Genomic DNA, 13,940 nt, shown 5'->3' on the forward strand with positions numbered 1-13,940 from the left:
TCATTTCTATCCCTATTCAGACTTTTGCTTCAATGAGGTTCACTTTCAGCTTTTCTCTGTCTTCTATTGAGAGGTCTTGTCATATTGACCAAAGTTTGCCATCCTCGTCACATTGCAATCTTCTGGTATTACGAAGCACTTCTGTCATATATAGTACTTCACTTCATTAAACGTCACTCTTAAGAGGCGGTTCTTGTCTTTCTCATATTTTCCTATCCTCCTAAAATCACTGACATGCTCCTTTGAATTTAGGCCTTCTCCTATTCCTACTATTTCTTCTATGATTTTTATCTCTTCTGCTGCTCGGTCCACCCTAGATGGAATTTCCTTCTCTATACATCCAAAAATTATTATGGACTTCTATCTACAGTGTTTTGTACTAGTTTACTGTTGGTTACCAGTTCTTTCATAATTGCTTGCCTAAGATCCGCTTATTGTTTGTCATTTCTGGTTATGACTTCCAAATACACTTCCTTGATATAGTCTTTCTCTTTTACAACTTGGGCTCTTTTATTTCTTCTTTATACTTTTCTAGTTCTTTATTAACCTCCTCTATGTGAGTTGTCAATGAAGTGTCCAGTTGCAGATCCTTACCTAACTCTATGTTAATCCTCAGGCTCCCTTGGAGTTGTTCACCATATGAGTCTATTTTCTTGTTTATTACTTCAAAATCACCACACTTCACATTCCACACCTCATTTTCTTTCACTAGTTCCTTGATTTGCTGCTCCTGATTTGCTATCTTGTCCGTTAATGCAGTAATAATCTTACCTTGCTGAAGAATACTCCCTTTTAGAGAGCAAAATTCAGTCCTAAGAGCTCCATTGTCCTCTTCCAATTTAAGCACTTTTTCTTCATATTTCTTTTGCATATCCTCAATTATCCCTAACCTGCCAAGAACACCTCCTTTCCTTATATCTTGTGGTGAGAATCCTTTGAAACAATCATCTGTTGGTGTGTCTACATTCCCAGTGATGGTAGTGGTGGCCATCTTTGTTTATGTTCTAGAACAAAAACAAACTTTTCCAACTCAGCTTAGGTAATTCGATATTTCCAGGAGCTTGCTGCAGTGTGACTCCTGCCTGCTCCAGCTCCAGTCACTCCAGGTGTGGTGAACCCTGTGTATCCGCGGGCCGTTAAATCTTGCGTAGTACTCCATCGCGTCATATGACGCGATGCGCAATTTATTGCAAGTTACTCAACCCTTCATATGACGTATTGTGCAGTTTAAGGGTTAATGGCAATGTGGTATGCCTCGTGTTGCACCAGGAATGTGTTGAAAATTCTCCTTCCCCTAGGAATTCACCTGTCAAAGATTTACAGAGTAGTAAACTGCAACTAATATATGAAGCATGTAACTAGGAAAGGATATGGTGAGTGATTAAATAAAGCTTACCTATTCTGCGTGGCTTGCCCCACATCTTGACCAATTAACCCTACACAATCTTTAAATGGCCAACTATGATATAGACTAGGTTAGTTAATTGGAAATATAATACTTTACAATGCTAGCGAGCTCGTACTGTTGATCAGAGAGACTCTGGTTCCTTTGGAGTAATTACCTAAGTGTAATTACCTAAGTGTAGTTACAGGATGAGAGCTACGCTTGTGGTGTCCCGTCTTCCCAGCACTCTTTGTCATATAACGCTTTGAAACTACTGACGGTCTTGGCCTCCACCACCTTCTCACTTGTTCCAACCGTCTACCACTCTATTTGCGAAGGTGAATTTTCTTACATTTCTTCGGCATCTGTGTTTAGCTAGTTTAAATCTATGACCTCTTGTTCTTGAAGTTCCAGGTCTCAGGAAGTCTTCCCTGTCGATTTTATCAATTCCTGTTACTATTTTGTACGTAGTGATCATATCATCTATTTTTCTTCTGTCTTCTAGAAGGGCATGACAATCATCTAAATTTCTTATCCTTCCTATTATCTTAGCATCATCAGCAAACATGTTCATATAATTCTGTATACCAACTGGTAGATCATTTATGTACACAATAAACATCACTGGTGCAAGAACTGAACCCTGTGGTACTCCACTTTTGACATTTCTCCATTCCGATACATTGCCTCTGATTACTTCCCTCATTTTTCTATCAGTCAGAAAATTTTTCATCCATGATAGAAGCTTACCTGTCACCCCTCCAATATTTTCCAGTTTCCAGAACAACCTCTTATGTGGAACTCTGTCGAAAGCCTTTTTTAGGTCCAGATAGATGCAGTCAACCCAGCCATCTCTTTCCTGTAATATCTCTGTGGCTCGATCATAGAAACTGAGTAAATTTGATACACAGGATCTTCCAGATCGAAAACCATACTGTCTGTCTGATATTATATCATTTCTCTCCAGGTGTTCTACCCATTTAGTTTTGATTAGTTTTTCCAATACTTTCACTATTACACTAGTCAATGATACAGGTCTATAATTGAGGGGATCTTCCCTGCTGCCACTTTTGTAGATTGGAACTATGTTAGCCTGTTTCCACACGTCTGCTACGATTCCTGTACACAGGGATGCCTGAAAGATCAGGTGAAGTGGAATGCTGAGCTCATATGCACATTCTCTCAGAACCCATGGTGAAACGCCATCTGGGCCAGCTGCTTTGTTCTTACCGAGCTCCTTTAGCATGTTTTCCACTTCATCTCTAGACACCTCTATCCGCTCTATGTTGTTCTCTGGAATTCTTATTGTGTCTGGTTTTCTGAAGATTTCATTTTGTACAAACACACTGGAACTTTTCATTTAATGTTTCACACATTTCCTTTTCATTTTCCGTGAATCTGTTTCCCATTTTCAACCTCTGGATATTATCCTTTACCAGCAATTTGTTGTTTATGAATTTGTAGAATAGGCCCGGTTCTGTTTTACATTTATCCGCTATCCCTTTTTCAAAATTTCTTTCTGCCTCTCTCCTTACTGCTGTATAGTTGTTTCTCGCATCTTTGTATTGCTGGTATGTTTGGGGGTTTGGCCTCTTCCTATACTGATTCCATTTTTGTGTCTTTTGGTCTCTTGCCCTCTCACAATTTCTGTCGAACCAATCCTGTTTTCTGGCCCTGCATCTCTGTTTTGGTATGAATGTTTGTGTGCCTTCCTCGTATATTTTTAAAAATTTGGCATACATTTCATTTACTTCCTGCCTAGCAACAATTCTGTCCAATTACACTCATTAAAAAATTTTGAAGTTCCCCATAGTTGCCTCTCCTTAAATCGAGTTTATCAACTGTTTCAATGTCCCCATTTTCTTCTAGATAATATCTTAAAGCATATTTAATGTCTAACAGGACGTGATCACTCTTTCCCAAGGGAGGAAGGTACTGGATGTCAAATATCTCTTCTTCTTTCCTGGTGAATACTAGATCCAGTACTGATGGTACATCTCCTTCAGTGTATGGTCATAGCTGCATTTTAAAGTTTAAAAGTGTCAGATCCTGGTACTGGTAGGCACTTGTGATTCAAAAGAAATTGGTGCAATGCCTAATGCTTGGGGTGTCCAGGTGGTTAGCTCGGGAACATCGCTGAAGGGGTCCACCAGAAATGGGCACTTTTAGTGAGTGAGTGAAGAAACATGATTAAAATAACATTTCTCATCAGAAGGTTGCTACCCAATTACAGTATATCATAGTAAAAGATATGGTTAAGAATAATGACAAACTGTTTAACCATTTGATAAAGATTTGATTTGATATAAACTTGTGTTTTATCATTTCTTTATAAATGTTTTATAGATTCTGCTTGCTATTGTTCCAGATAACCTTCAGAGTTTTGGGCATACATTTTCAATATGGAAGACAAAGAAGGAAGAGGAGCCAGTGTTAACAGTGCCTGTCGTATCAAAAGAATTATCTCCGTACCAAAAGTTTCTGACACTGGCCTTCGAAATTTTCGCTTGGATATTTTTAGCATGGACAAGGATGATGAAAATACAAAGCAAGGTACAGTACTTAAGATTTCCTGAGTCTTTTAAATAATCAGTTAATAAATTGGATAACTATGAATTTTGGAAAAAAAATGATTTTCTTTATACAATAAGTACTTCTAAATTCTTTATTTGGTGATCAATTCAAGGAAATTACATTTTTGTCATTTAGTGCAGAAAACCTATCATTCGTTTTAAAAGTGTGCATGTGTTTCATCCATTTTTCATATTGCTAGAATTTTAGTACAGGTACAGTACTTTGAAATGCAGTAGTTAATTAATAGTCAGTTGCTTGATCAAGTTAAATTGGACACTTAACACTTTTAGGTCCGGAGCTTGTGCTCCGCAGACTTTGATGTCATGCTCATGACTGGTGCAGGCGAGCGTGTGGCAACACCGCAAATGTGTACACTCGTTTCAGTTGTACACATAGGGGCCTCGTAGCCTGGTGGATAGCGCGCAGGACTCGTAATTCTGTGGCGCGGGTTCGATTCCCGCACGAGGCAGAAACAAATGGGCAAAGTTTCTTTCACCCTGAATGCCCCTGTTACCTAGCAGTAAATAGGTACCTGGGTGTTAGTCAGCTGTCACGGGCTGCTTTCTGGGGGTGGAGGCCTGGTCGAGGACCGGGCCGCGGGGACACTAAAGCCCCGAAATCATCTCAAGATAACCTCAAGATAACCAGTTTTCTCACCTTAATTCTCGTGCTACATCGTTCATTTTGGTATCATTGTGTTTGCAATAGAATTCCCTACAGGTGTATATGCATATAAGGTCCAAAAGCCCGACGTGACTCCCCACAACAAAGCCTAAAGTTGGCAAAGTTACCCCATGAACGACCACCAATTGGCACACCTGCAACCTAATGTATATTCTCGTTCAGTTTGATAACATCAATTTTCGTGTTACGTCTTTCATTTTGGTAATCAAATTGTCTTGCCATGTAAAGGCCCATATATGAAAACTAGTCCCATAATAATAGAGCAATAAATGGAATTTTAACAAATATTTTAAATTTTGGACGCTCATCACAAAATTAATTATATCTTTCCAGTGTTCTGACATCAATTTTCATGTTACGTCTTTCATTTTAATATCAAATTGTTTGCAATCTAAAGGCGTGCATTTTAAAACTAGTCCCATAATAATAGCACAATAAATAGAATTTTAACAAATATTTTAAAATTTGGACCACAAAAGTATTTAAAATCTTTCAAGTGTTCTGACCTCAAGTTGTTAGGCTACATAGTTATTATTGTATCAAATTGTGCGCAATCTAAAGGCCCTCATTTTGAAACAACTTCCAGATTGATCGGATAAAATTTGAATTTTTAAAAAATATTTTAAAATGATTGACGCCTATATACGCGGCACCCGAGTGGATGCGAGAGAAAAATTAATGACAACCGGGGATGACATCCGAGTGCGATAGTGTTAACACAATTTTTATTGAAGTAGGTGGTAAATGGGGCCTCACATTTTTTTGCAGTCTGTTTAGCCATTCACTGGTGATCCTATTTGCTTTTGTGTGGAACCAGCTGCTTCCTATTCACAACCAATACATTTCTCCCTGACTGTACAGTACCTCTTCTCACCAGTCAAACCAGCCTGTGAAGATGGCTGGTAACCTTAATGGGCCACATTCTTCTGTTGGCTCCCATGTGACCAGTTCAATCCTGGCTCCCAGCCTTCTTGTCTGTTGTGCCACTTCCCTCACCTTCCCGAGGCTCCACCTCTTTCACAGGAATTTAGTCAATGGTTTGACAGTGTTACTGTTCTTTGTACGTTAAATTTTCTAGGCCTTAAACTGCGCCGCATTATAGTTTGACACACCTGTGGTGTGACGAAAAAAATTATTTCCAAAAAGTGGTTTTCTCTTCTTATACAGTACAAGTATTGTTAAAATGCGGTCTCTGATCACGGGAAACTAAAATAAAATATTGTATGTGACATACTTTAGCTATGATGAGCTGAGAAGTTGAGCAGTTTATGGGCAGTGAGTGAGTAGACACCCGGGCACACTTGACACTGCCACCCCGTGGGGCGGCAGTTACTGCGAATATAATTTTTCAGAATTATTTCAGTATGTCTCATTGGTTTTTTCTGTTTGTCTGGGTTCCTCCCCTTTGGCTCCCCGGAGCTATCTGGGCTGATATGAATGTATTAGATCCTGGGATCAGTCAAGTGAATGGAGTTCTAGGCCTAGTCGGGGACCACGAGTCAGAACCTGGCCCCTCAGAGAGGCATGAGGAACAATGGCCTATAGAAAGCCCCTTGTGGTTGGAAGCATTCTATGTCTGCCATCGACCGAGTCAGGCACCCAGAAAGGTAGGCTCCCCAAAACAAACCCTATCTGGTTAAAATATTGCTACTGAAAGCTGAACCGTTGGACAGAACTCCTCCAAACGAAAAACGAGCAAGCGAGCATGACATCACAACCGTTACCGTGCCGCTGTCTGCGCAGTTCCCCCCTCCTGGGAGAGGGGAAAGTGGGAGCCCAAGACTCCCACGCCAGGCTATCCACACTCCTAATTCTGTGGCTTGCGGACTTACCTCCACAGAGGTCTTTTACTGCTTGGTAATTGCCTGCCCTTGGAGTCAGCTGGGGTGTTTCATGCGCCTCTGTTTGCCTCTGGGTAGGAGGTAGTTTCATCACTGATAGGAGCGTAAGGTACTGTGCAGCCGTTCTTCCCCTGATATAGTGAGACCCTTGATGTTGTTGCCACTTATATATTCAGTATATTCTTGGCGGTCATTCCACTAGGTCCCCGTGTGTATACAGGTCCCGGGGGTTCAGCTTTTAGCAGTTTATTTGGTAGTTTGGAGTGCTGGTTAGCAGTACCTTGCCAGGGCTTCCCTTAGCAGAGCATCTAAGGGGCCCTAGAAAACCCCGCTGGGGCTTAGTGGTCCGATGGATGCGTCCCCTGGGTTCCATTTCGCTTTGTGCGAGTTTGAAGGTTGCTCTGCTCCTTTGTCTTAGGGTGACAACCACCTGTTTTGCCTCAGTCATGCTGCCAGTTGGGTTGGTGACACCTTCGACCCAGAGTCCTGTGAGTGGTGTTGCTTGCTTGTTCTCCAGATCACCTAGAATAGACCTAAAACGTTGATAAAGCGAGAGGGGCTATTCAGTAAATTCAATTTTAATAATAAAAGGTTGTCCTTTAAGTCCTTTAAATAATAAAGGACTGGGAGATAATAAACAGGGAACTTACAAACATTCCATGGGAAACTGTTCTAAGTAATACAAGTCCTACAGAAGGAATAGAAAAACTGACTTCGGAAGCGTATCAAGTCTGTCTGAAACATGTTCCTTTGAGGGAAGCCAGAAAGAGATCCAACGTAGAAAGAGAACGCAGACGACACTATAAACGCAGGAAAAAAATAACGGAACTGCTTATGCAGACACGAATTTCCCGTCAAAGAAGGAATAATTTAAATAGGGAGATTGAAGAAATTGAGCGAAAATTGAAACACTCATATGAAACTGAAGAGAGGCAGTTAGAACAGAAAGCAATTCAAGAAATAAAGAAAAATCCAAAATACTTCTTCACATATGCGAAATCAAAAGTAAAAACCACTGCCAATATTGGACCTATTCGTACAAGTGAAGGTTCATACACGGAGGATGACAAAGAAATTAGTGAAATCCTAAAAAAGCAGTATGAGGACATGTTTAGCACTCCAATAAACAACATGAAAGTGGAAGATCCAGACAATTTCTTTATGCGGGATATTCAAACCCCTGTAAATATAACTGATATCAACACGAGCGCACTAAATTTTGAAAGAGAAATTGAAAACATGCCCATGCACTCGGCCCCAGGTCCAGACTCATGGAATTCAATATTTATAAAGAAATGCAAAGTGCCGGTAGCACAGGCACTCAGTATAGTGTGGAGGAAGAGCTTGGACACGGGGGAGATACCAGATGCACTTAAAGTAGTAGACATAGCCCCTCTACACAAGGGAGGGAGCAAAGCATTGGCAAAGAATTATAGACCAGTTGCACTAACATCGCACATTATAAAAGTATTTGAGAGAGTGATTAGGAGTCAGATCACCAATTTCATGGAGACCAATGACCTTCACAACCCAGGCCAACATGGATTTCGAGCGGGAAGATCGTGCCTCTCACAGCTACTTGAGCACTACGACAAAGTCACTGAGGCATTAGAAGAAAAACAGAATGCTGATGTGATATACACTGAACTTCAGCAAAGGCTTTCGATAAATGTGACCATGGCGTGATAGCACACAAAATGAAGTCAATGGGAATAACCGGTAAAGTAGGACTGCTGGATACTCAGTTTTCTGTCAAACAGGACTCAGCGAGTAACGGTCAACCATATAAAATCTAGTCCAAGTGCAGTTAAAAGCTCTGTACCTCAGGGTACAGTCCTTGCACCGCTGCTTTTCCTTATTCTCATATCAGATATAGACAAAAATACAAGTCACAGCTTCGTATCAACCTTTGCAGATGACACAAAAATCAGTATGAAAATTATCTCAGCTGAAGATATTGAAAAACTTCAAGGTTGATATTAATAAAGTTTTCGACTGGGCATCAGAAAATAACATGATGTTTAACAGTGATAAATTCCAGGTACTCAGGTACGGTAAAAATGAGGACCTTAAACATAATACAGAGTACAAAACACAATCAAATGTACCCATAGTAGGAAAACAGCATGTAAAGGATTTGGGAATAATAATGTCTGACGACCTAACGTTTAAGGAGCATAACCAAGCAAATATTGCGACAGCCAGAAAAATGATAGGATGGATTACAAGAACTTTCAAATCCAGGGATCCCATCACAATGGTTGTACTCTTCAAGTCACTTGTGTTGTCCCGTCTTGAATACTGCTCAGTACTCACTTCCCCCTTCAGAGCAGGAGAGATTGCTGAAATAGAGGGAATACAGAGAACATATACGGCACGCATAGACGCAATAAAGCACCTAAATTATTGGGATCGTCTCAAAAAATGTACTCTCCCAAATGTACTCACTAGAAAGAAGACGAGAGAGATATCAAATAATATACTCCTGGAAGATACTGGAGGGCCAAGTACCAAATCTACACAGTAAAATAACAACGTACTGGAGTGAACGATATGGAAGAAAATGCAGAATAGAACCAATGAAGAGCAGAGGTGCCATAGGCACAATCAGAGAACACTGTATAAACATCAGAGGTCCGCGGTTGTTCAACACCCTCCCAGCAAGCATAAGAAATATTGCCAGAACAACCTGTGGACATCTTCAAGAGGAAACTAGATTTATTCCTCCAAGGAGTGCCGGACCAACCGGGCTGTAGTGGATATGTGGGCCTGCGGGCCGCTCCAAGCAACAGCCTAGTGGACCAAACTCTCACCCAGGCTTGGGGAGTAGAAGAACTCCCAGAACCCCATCAACCAGGTATCAACCAGTCCACTGATATTGATCTTCGGGTGCAGGCAGCTTCAGCGTTGCATGCACATTATAGGTTGCTGCAGCACGCTAGGTTGGTTGCTCACCCGGATGCCCTGAGACTGCCACTTGGTGGTGTTAGTCGCTTCGAGTTTCGTTTTGTCTGCGCCCCCAGGTCCTTGCCCTGCTGTTGTTTGTCCTATTCCTCCCCTCCCCCTGCTTCCGGCTCTGAAGAGTCTGAGGGTTTTCGAAGTCGGGGCAGGGTTTAGTTGGTGGTGAGACTCGGGCAGTTTTGGGGAATGCCCCATCTGGTGTAATGACAGAGGCATTCGAGAGCATTCCTCCAGCCAGTGCTTCTTGGTCTGACCAGTGGGCCCTCCTCCCTGCAGCTTCTGCCTTTTCTTTTGAGGCAGGAAGTTTGGAGGATTACTCGGCACTGGGTTCTGATGTTGAGGTTCCCAGAGCAGGGGAGGGGTTGTCTTGGTGGACTTGTGCCCTGTTTGACCTTACCTGGGTTTTGGTACCCTCTAAGCGGGGCTTGTTGTTGCAGGGAGTGGGGTTTTTCTTATCCCCCCTCCCTCCTTTTACAAGTTTGATATAGCATCGACCCCTCCCCGGATTTGGTTACGGGTTCCCCCTGAGTACTTCGGTTCCTTCTTTCCGTAGGTTTTCGGCCTCCCGCATCCCACCGCACGAGGTGCAGGAGGCCACCGCACGAGCGCGGGCGTCGGCTGCTCTGTTGAAGCTGTTTGCGGCCAATCTTGTGGGAGGTGGTGTCTCTGTTCCTTGCTTCTCGTCTCGCGTGCAGGAAGGTGGTGCTCACTCAATCTTTGGAATTCGTGTGGGCCTTGGCTCTTAGGTTTTCTATGCCTTTTTGTCCTTTGCTGTTTGCCGAGTTGGCGGTGGTGCAGTATCTGCAAGCGGCCTCTTCTAGTTGTCATCCCATGTTAGACTTGTTGGTTCTCCGGTACAAGAACGTACCATGGTCGTTCTTGTTGAACGCTCGGGGGTTCCTCCCATCATGGTAGGCCAGTGGTACCAGCTTTGCAGCCGGTGCAGACTTCTGAACTGACGAGGTCTAGTCGGCGCGGTGATTGCTCTGCTTGTAAGTCAACTTCTTGTAAGGGGTGTCATTCCTTTTGCGGTTTGTCCCATTGATGGAGGGTCCCACGATTCGTGGGCATTTCAGGTCGTATCTTTCAGCCTGTGGTGGCGTTGGGTGCCCCCTCGTTTTCCAGGGGGGTGCAGGGCTTGCAGGGCAGGCTTCTCCTCCTGCGCTCTATCGGGTCATCTTGGAGTCGGTTCGCTTGGGCGTGGTCGAGACGACCTCATCCCTCAGGTGGGTTTCCCATCTGTTTACAGTTCCTAAACGGGACTACGTGGACCTGCGGTTCATTCTGGACTTGTCCCGTCTGAATCCCTGAGTCTATTGCCCCTCCTTTTTGATGATTACTCTGTCCCAGGTCCAACTTCTTTTGGAGCCCGGCACTGGGATGGTGTCCTTGGGCCTCCAGGATGAGTACTGGCATGTCCCGATTCATTCAGGATTCAGGGACTGGCTAGGTTATGTTGTGGGGTGTCAGGCCTACTGCTTTCGTTGCTTTCCATTCGGCTTGAATCTGGCACCTCGCGTGTTCACACACCTAACTCGGGTCGTGGTGGCTCGTTTGCGTCTGTTAGGGGTTTGGGTTCTGGCCTACCTCGACAACTGGCTGGTGTGGGCTCCCAGCCAGCCCGCGTGTCTGCTCGCCAGGGATTTGCTTCTTTCCTAGCTCGCCGGGTTTGGGTTCCTAGTGAACTGGAGGAAGTCCCATCTGGGTCCCTCTCAGGCTCGGTATTAGCTGGGTATAGTGTGGGACTCGGACCGCTTCCTTGTCTCCCTCTGCTGGCTCTGCTGCGGCTGCAGTCCCGCCTTCATCTGTTTCTAGGGGGCTCCCAGGAAACGATTTTCACGGCGGTTGCTCAAGGGTTGTGCAGGAGTCTGAACTTTGCCGTGATGGTCTACCTGCCAGGGTCGAGTTTGGCTTTGTCGGCTGTTCTGGTTCCTTCGGGGACGTCCCTTCTGCTTCTCTCATGATCGCTGGGTTCGGCCTCCGGGCACCTTACGTCGGCTGCTGTGTCACCGGCTTCCTCTTTGTTTTTTGGGGTTCAGTGCCTTGGTGCCTACCCGAGCTCTCACTTGATGTGTTCACGGACGTGTCGTCACTTGGCTGGGGCTTTGGGATCAGTGCTCACCAGGCCGGTCTGGGGTGATGGGGTCTGTCCTTCCGTCGGGCCCACAGCACGGTGCGGGAGTTCGCGGCAGTATCGAGGTCACTTCAGAGGGTTCGGGTCACAAGCGGATGGACGATCTGGCTCCATTCGGACTGCTCCCAGTGGTTCATTGCCTGAACCACAGGGGTTTGATGTTGTCCTTGGCTCTTTGGGGCTGGTCGCTTCGGGTGACTCGTCTGCTGAGTTCCCGGGGTTTGGCTCTCCTGGCCGTTCACGTTCAGGGGGTGTCCAATATCCTGGTGGACGGCCTGTCTCGGTTCATTCCCCTTTCCATGGAATGGATGGTTGACCTCTTTGTGTCGGCGTCGTCGAGGCATCTCACGGTATATGTGGCGCCCTTCCCCGACTACGAGGCCTTCGGGGTTGATACCTTCAGGCAGGACTGGTCAGTGTGAGGTTACCTGTACTGTCTCCACTCGATTATCTAGACTATATGGGAAGGATCCCCAGCTGGATATTCACTCCACTCGATTATCTGGACTATATGGTAAGGATCCCCAGCTGGATATTCACATGTTCTGGATAATGGTACTTTTTCACCTCTGAGTCCAAAAGTGACCCTTGCCAACTATTTTTATACTACAAACAACATAATTTGAATTGCCTTGCCACATATAATTATTAAATATTCAACTAGAAATCTCAACTTACCTTGTTTGTGTTCATCTTCTTGATTGATGCCACACCTCTTGAAGTTAAGAATTCTTAACAATTTACGTAACCTATACTAACACAACACTAAAATTAACACTTAAAATTACTATACAGTTCATTAAGCAAAGTTAGTTTTGACTACTGCCAGCTGCTGAAGCCTCACTGGTTGAAGGCATTTGGGTTGCCTGTAAGGCCTCATTCGTTGGAGGCGCTTGCTTGTATCTCACTTGTTGAAGGCACTTGGTTTGCCTGTGAAGCCTCACTTGTTGAAGGTGCTTGGCTTGCCTGTGATGCCTCACTTGTTGAAGGCATTTAGATTGCCTGTGACGCCTCAGTGGTTGAGGTGTATAACACGTAACTTGTCTTTTAATCATTAAACTGCACATGGTGTATATATACACCATGAGTAATATGTCCCACAGGTGTGCATGGCGTATATATACGTCATAGGGTGCCAAGCACGATTCAAATGGCCCGCGGCTACATGAGGTTCACATTAGCTTCCTCAGGGCTCTTGTAAACAGACGCCATTTAAAAAAAAAAATCGTGGGCAATATTCTCGGGTGTGAGACCCACAGTACTGTTGGAAGCAACCATGGCTGGCGCACGCAGCATGAGCGAACAGCATTGCTGTTCAGCTTGTGACCGCAGCATCACTGAAAAATGTCAAAATAAATATATAACTGCTATTATTATTTGATTGATATATATCAATCAGAGCTTTAATATAACAATGTGCTTTAATATACCTACTTATCTCTCTCATCTCATTTTTCTCTTGTAATGTATCTTTATCACTTATCAATTCTGATTGAAATTACCTACTTAAAATTATCTGCTAGATTAAGGACCTGCCCGAAACGCTGTGCGTACTAGTGGCTTTACAAGAATGTAAATACTGTACTATCCAATGTATTCTCACAAACCCAATGTACCTTCTTGTATATATATAAATAAATAAATAAATAAATAAATAAATAAATAAATAAATAAATAAATTATTTAGCAATGACAATATTATAGATGACCCCTGACTGTGATAAAAATGACCAGGATTGTGATAATAGCAAGATTGTTGTGATAATTGCACTGTGGGAGGAGTGATGCTGAGGGACGGAGGGAGATAGCATCGTTTACTGACTGTGTGGCCACCTGTTATTGTCTGCATTCACCATACCAGCTCAGTGGTTCTCTATGGTGAACACAATCTAGGTCAGAAAGAGCTGTAGAAGAAGCTAAAGTAGTAGATAAAATTGTTGGCCTCGTGGAAGGTCTTACAAACAGAGAGAATGTGTGCGACTACAGGAGAATAGGCAGGTACGTAAAAGGGAAAGATCGACCTTTGAGGATCACCCTAAACGGTGCCAAACAGATGGAAGAAGTACTAAGGAATGCTAGAAAATTGCAAAGGGATGAGGATGGGAAAGGGTGGTCATTAAGACGAGATCTTTCAAAAGAAGATAAGAGAGAAGCTGAAACTGAACCTCGCCGAGGCAAAACATTTAAATGAGAGCAGGAATGAAGAAGAAATAAATTCTTTTTTCTACAAAGTGATAGGGGTAGGCAAACCAGTAAAGTGGTACATAAAGGCAAACCAACAAAATCAATAGAGAGAGGGGGAGTGAAGAATAAGGAGAGGGGGAACAAGTTCCTGAAGATTGCATACACCAACATAGATGGA

At 43.5% G+C, this 13,940-nt stretch overlaps 2 protein-coding genes across 12 annotated transcripts in view; one reads left to right on the forward strand and one right to left on the reverse strand.

The window, feature by feature from the left end:
* The window catches only part of LOC123765217 (uncharacterized), a 321,546-nt gene that overhangs the window by 21,429 nt on the left and 286,177 nt on the right, over positions 1–13,940 (forward strand). For 10 of the 11 annotated variants that reach the window (XR_011230261.1, XM_045753688.2, XM_045753689.2 and 7 more), the window contains one exon: positions 3,753–3,937. Coding sequence is in view for 9 of the 11 variants with exons in the window: in XM_045753688.2 (XP_045609644.2) it covers positions 3,787–3,937 (151 nt within the window). In the remaining 2 variants the exon portion in view is untranslated. Of the gene's footprint in view, positions 1–3,752; positions 3,938–13,487; positions 13,577–13,940 lie in introns of those variants that run through there. The other variant, XM_045753695.2, reaches the window with a different exon arrangement.
* On the reverse strand, positions 494–871 carry LOC138370803 (uncharacterized). Its single transcript, XM_069335407.1, has one exon. It carries the CDS (start codon positions 869–871, stop codon positions 494–496), a length of 378 nt encoding a protein of 125 aa, XP_069191508.1.

The sequence above is a fragment of the Procambarus clarkii genome, chromosome 33 (genome assembly GCF_040958095.1).
Source record: "Procambarus clarkii isolate CNS0578487 chromosome 33, FALCON_Pclarkii_2.0, whole genome shotgun sequence".
Lineage (NCBI taxonomy): Eukaryota > Metazoa > Arthropoda > Malacostraca > Decapoda > Cambaridae > Procambarus > Procambarus clarkii.

Bases quoted from the DNA above. Each gene is read 5' to 3' on its own strand.
- LOC138370803 (XM_069335407.1), bottom strand. From the start codon at position 871: ATGCAAAAGAAATATGAAGAAAAAGTGCTTAAATTGGAAGAGGACAAT.